The sequence below is a fragment of the Chrysochloris asiatica genome, unplaced genomic scaffold, assembly GCF_000296735.1.
Source record: "Chrysochloris asiatica unplaced genomic scaffold, ChrAsi1.0 scaffold01521, whole genome shotgun sequence".
Taxonomy (NCBI): Eukaryota; Metazoa; Chordata; class Mammalia; order Afrosoricida; family Chrysochloridae; genus Chrysochloris; species Chrysochloris asiatica.
In genome coordinates this window covers 6,988-10,911 of record NW_006410039.1, presented here as the reverse complement: position 1 = coordinate 10,911, position 3,924 = coordinate 6,988, and the positions used below count along the sequence as shown (strand labels likewise).

General features: G+C 53.7%; 1 protein-coding gene across 2 annotated transcripts; it reads left to right on the top strand.

Annotated features, from left to right (window-relative positions):
• The first annotated feature begins 1,646 nt into the window (after positions 1–1,646).
• Positions 1,647–3,282, top strand: LOC102820133 (cation transport regulator-like protein 1-like). 2 transcript variants are annotated; one of them, XM_006878046.1, is made up of 4 exons: positions 1,647–2,009; positions 2,423–2,458; positions 2,861–2,902; positions 3,038–3,282. In XM_006878046.1, exons 1-4 carry the CDS (start codon positions 1,767–1,769, stop codon positions 3,260–3,262), a joined length of 546 nt encoding a protein of 181 aa, XP_006878108.1. In that variant the 5' UTR covers positions 1,647–1,766; the 3' UTR covers positions 3,263–3,282. The 2 variants fall into 2 exon arrangements, with proteins under 2 accessions (XP_006878108.1, XP_006878107.1); XM_006878045.1 differs by having other exon boundaries at positions 2,861–3,262.
• The last annotated feature ends 642 nt before the right edge of the window (positions 3,283–3,924 follow it).

Below are 3,924 nucleotides of genomic sequence, written 5' to 3'. Positions count from 1 at the left end.
ATATTTTGAGTGGTTTCCTAGAGCGGGTCAAAGGTCAGAGACATTTTATGATTCTTGATTTATATCACCAAGCTTGTGCCAATTCGAATATTTCCAACAATGCTTTCATATCACTTCCCTGTCACCCTTCCCCATCATCACCCAATGGCAGTTGAGTGGAGGTGGGAAGAGTCTTCTTAAAGAAACTAACCACAAAGGAGATATCTTCAAATGGATGAGAAGAAACATGGAAAGTGGAAGGGAAGAGAATGACCAGAACAACCATTTTGCCCATATTTTTCCTGATTGAAAAAGTAATTCATTCTTCATATTAAAAAATGTAAGCTTTTTCATAAATTTAATACTGAAAATCTTCCTCTTGTAACAGTCGCTGCTAACAGTTATATATTCTTCCAGTTTTTTTTTCCCTTATACAAATGCTGACGATAACTTGTTTATTTAAAGAAATAACTTCATAATATGCACAAAGTTGAACCGTTGAGCAACATTTTCCCTGGGAAATATTCAGATACCTTTGGAATGACGATTTGAAGTGTCAGGTAACTTAGTTTAAATATTTAAATAGAGTACTATAAGCAATAATGTTCATTTCCTTTCCTAGATGGCTCCCTTCCTACAGGCCAGCAATACCCAAGAGCCTTCTGTTGCCTCAGTTTTCCTTTTCCAGCCAGAAGTAACCAACCCCAGGAGGTCTGTGGTTCCTCCGCTCCGCTAAGGGGGTGAGGGGAGAGAGATCAGAAGCCTGAGGGGAGTCTTGCCTCTCACAGCCTCCGGAGCTTCAATTCGGCCCTCCTTGCGCGCAACTCCTTGCACTTCTCTGAGCTCCCAACCCGACCACTGATGCAAATCCTCAAGTCCTGACAGAGTAGGGCTGGCCTAGCTTTTCTTATGCCTCTCCCTGCAGGTCCGGCCACCACTACCAAAGTGACAGCGCTCCTGGCGACCCTTCCCAGCGCTCAGGGCTCTGGGATCCCATACCTGGCCTGGGGCGGAGCCCTCACGTGCTCTGGGCGCAGGTAAACTCCGGAGCGCAGCCTGACTCAGCCTGTGCAGAACCCCTTGCTGGCCTCGTGACTCAGTTTCTCCATTTGCTCACGCGAGCCAAAGACATGAGACACCTGAACGGAATGCAGAGTGCCTCAGACAGTTCCCCACAGTGCGAGCTTCCAAGACGGAGCCCCAGGGGCCTGGTACTGAGTTCGTGTTGCCTGGGGTTGCAGGGACTCTGCCAGGTGAGTGGGCAGGACAGCCGGGGAGATACTGAGGCCCACCTTCCTGGCTCCTGCAGCACACAGGCCATGGAGAAGCTATCGGGCAAATACTAGGGTTTGCGTCTGTGCCCCCTGCCCGTTGCCTGATGCAATCCGAGAAACCCTTGCTGCATGCCAGCACTGGGGAAACCACCCCCGCCATTGCATCAGTCCTGTCAGATTTGTTACAGAGTTGGAGGCCAACCAATCGACGGACGCGCTGCGCCAGGGGCGGGCCACTCAGTCATCCATTCAGGGGACTGCGCGGTTAACCGAGTACTAAAACTCGAAACTGATTGGGTAAAAAGGGTTTTGTCCCGCCCCAATCACCGCGGAAGCTGACTGAAGTGGGCGAGGCCTCCTAGCCGGAGGGTTTAAAGGGCTCGTCAGTTGGGGGCCGCTCAGCTGGAGCAACTGAGCGGTGCCAGGCCAGGTGTACGCGTCCGTCGGTCAGTCCGTGCCCTCACCGGAGACTAGCCTCGGGGGCCGCCCGGGCTCGTCCCTGCGCCCGGCACCATGAAGCAGGAGTCCGCATCCCAGAGCACCCCGCCCGCCTCGCCGTCCCCCTCACAGACCCTGGAGCTCGCCGCGCAGCGCCCCCGGGACGACGGCGACCCTCCGGCGCTGTGGATTTTCGGTTATGGCTCCCTGGTGTGGAGGCCTGACTTCGCTTATAGTGACAGCCGTGTGGGCTTCGTGCGTGGCTACAGTCGCCGCTTCTGGCAGGGAGACACCTTCCATCGGGGCAGCGACAAGATGGTGAGCATCTTACTATGTTGGGGGTGAGGGAGGTGGGGGTAGGTAGGATGGTGGGAGCTGGAGGCGCCCTGAATTGCCCGAGCTCTAGGCTACTGGTGACCCCATGCATGGGGGAAGGGGTAAACCTGTGCCTTAAATTTATGTGCTCAGTGGAGACTGGAGTGTAGACCAGTGAGTCATTGATGGCTGGAGTCTGAGCCAGCCGGTAGGTCACAGTTGATGAGTGGCTTTGATTACCCATCTGGGCTACAGCCATGTATGTATCTGTTTTACTCTTTCTCTGATGCATCCGTTCCCCTACTTTCCCCTGGAGAATAGGGCCCTGAGGGTGCCCACTAGGACAGACAAATTTCTTCTGGTGCTGATGAGTGATTTCTAACCCGTCGTTTTCAAAATCTTTGTTCTTTCCCAAGCCTGGCCGTGTTGTGACCCTCCTTGAAGACCGTGAGGTAAGTGTCTGAATCAAGAGAAGGGACCCCACAGGTGCAGACAGAAAGTTCATGGGCCCCAGGTTGCAGGCTAGATTCCATGCCTCTGGGGTAGAAGGGAAGGGCAGTCTAGTACAATGCTCTCTAGTATCTTGTTAAAATGTTAGATTTTGACTCCACAGGAATTGGGGTGGTGGTAGGGGCTGTGCTAGAGACTGTAGACTCAGAATACCTGACAAGCAGCTATAAGGCGGTTCCACATTTTGAGTATAAATTTACCCCCTTGGGGCTAGATTACTTGCTAGCCCTTCTTAAAAAAGTGAATGAGGGTCTAATGTGTTGCTGCAAATGGAACACAGCCCAGTCCTAGACTCCAGCAAAGAGTTGTTCCAACTGACCCCAGGTGTCCTTGTCTCCTCCTAGGGCTGCACTTGGGGTGTGGCATACCAGGTTCAAGGTGAACAGGTGAGCGAGGCCCTGAAGTACCTCAATGTGCGGGAGGCCATTCTCGGCGGCTATGACACCAAGGAGGTCACCTTCTACCCTCAAGATAACCCTGACCAGCCACTCAAGGCATTGGCTTATGTGGCCACCCCACAGAACCCTGGCTACCTGGGCCCTGCACCTGAGGAGACCATTGCCACACAGATCCTGGCCTGCCGTGGCTCCTCAGGCCACAACCTGGAGTACTTGCTGCGCCTGGCGGACTTCATGCAGCTCTGTGGGCCTCAGGCTCAAGATGAACATCTGGCAGCTATTGTGGACGCTGTGGGCACCCTGCTGCCCTGCTTCTGCCCCACCGAGCAGGCTCTGGCACTGGTTTGAGGGGCTGTGCCCCTGTGGGGCACAGCCTTGATATAACTGGAGCCCACTGAGAGTAAGAAGACAAAGTAGATGCCTGGGAACTTCCCCTCCCTAAGTCCCCAGCCACCTGCCAGCCTCCAACTCTCTTGCTTGACACTGTCTTACTACTTGAAGCTTAATTTATTGCACCATGTTGGTGTGGTGGGCAGGGTGGGGGGCCTGCCCTAAACACAGGGGCCCTGCTGAGCAGTGGCCTCACCCCAGACCACTGGAACCTGACTAGACTCCCCCCCATTGCTGCTAACCCCAACTATCCAGGTGTGTACTTCCCCAAGGGAGCCTCCAAGGACCTCAACTCCTCTGCCCATCCAGACCAACTGTTTCCTGGCCCCCAAAATACCACCTCCCTAAGGCCCCAGCCCACTGAAGGATGAACAGCAGAGAGTGAGGAGAGGAGGCCTTCAAGAACTGAGGCCACTGCCAATCCTGCTCAAACCCCAGCTTCCTAGGGCCCAGCTGGATCTGATGTCAAGGCATAGTTATGGAAGCTGGTCCAGGGCCCCTTACCCACCCATTGACATTGTTTCCTTGTCCCCTGTCTGGAACCACTCCTGTTCGTCTATCCCTGGAAATCTCATCCCAGTCTGTGTGTTTCATGGTATTATCCATAAACTGACCTCTTA

Excerpts from the sequence above, each read along its gene's own strand:
- LOC102820133 (XM_006878045.1), top strand. The coding sequence starts at position 1,767 with ATGAAGCAGGAGTCCGCATCCCAGAGCACCCCGCCCGCCTCGCCGTCC. Across the intron at positions 2,010-2,422 it reads ATCGGGGCAGCGACAAGATG|CCTGGCCGTGTTGTGACCCT; the intron begins GTGAGCATCTTA and ends TTCTTTCCCAAG. Across the intron at positions 2,459-2,860 it reads CCCTCCTTGAAGACCGTGAG|GGCTGCACTTGGGGTGTGGC; the intron begins GTAAGTGTCTGA and ends GTCTCCTCCTAG.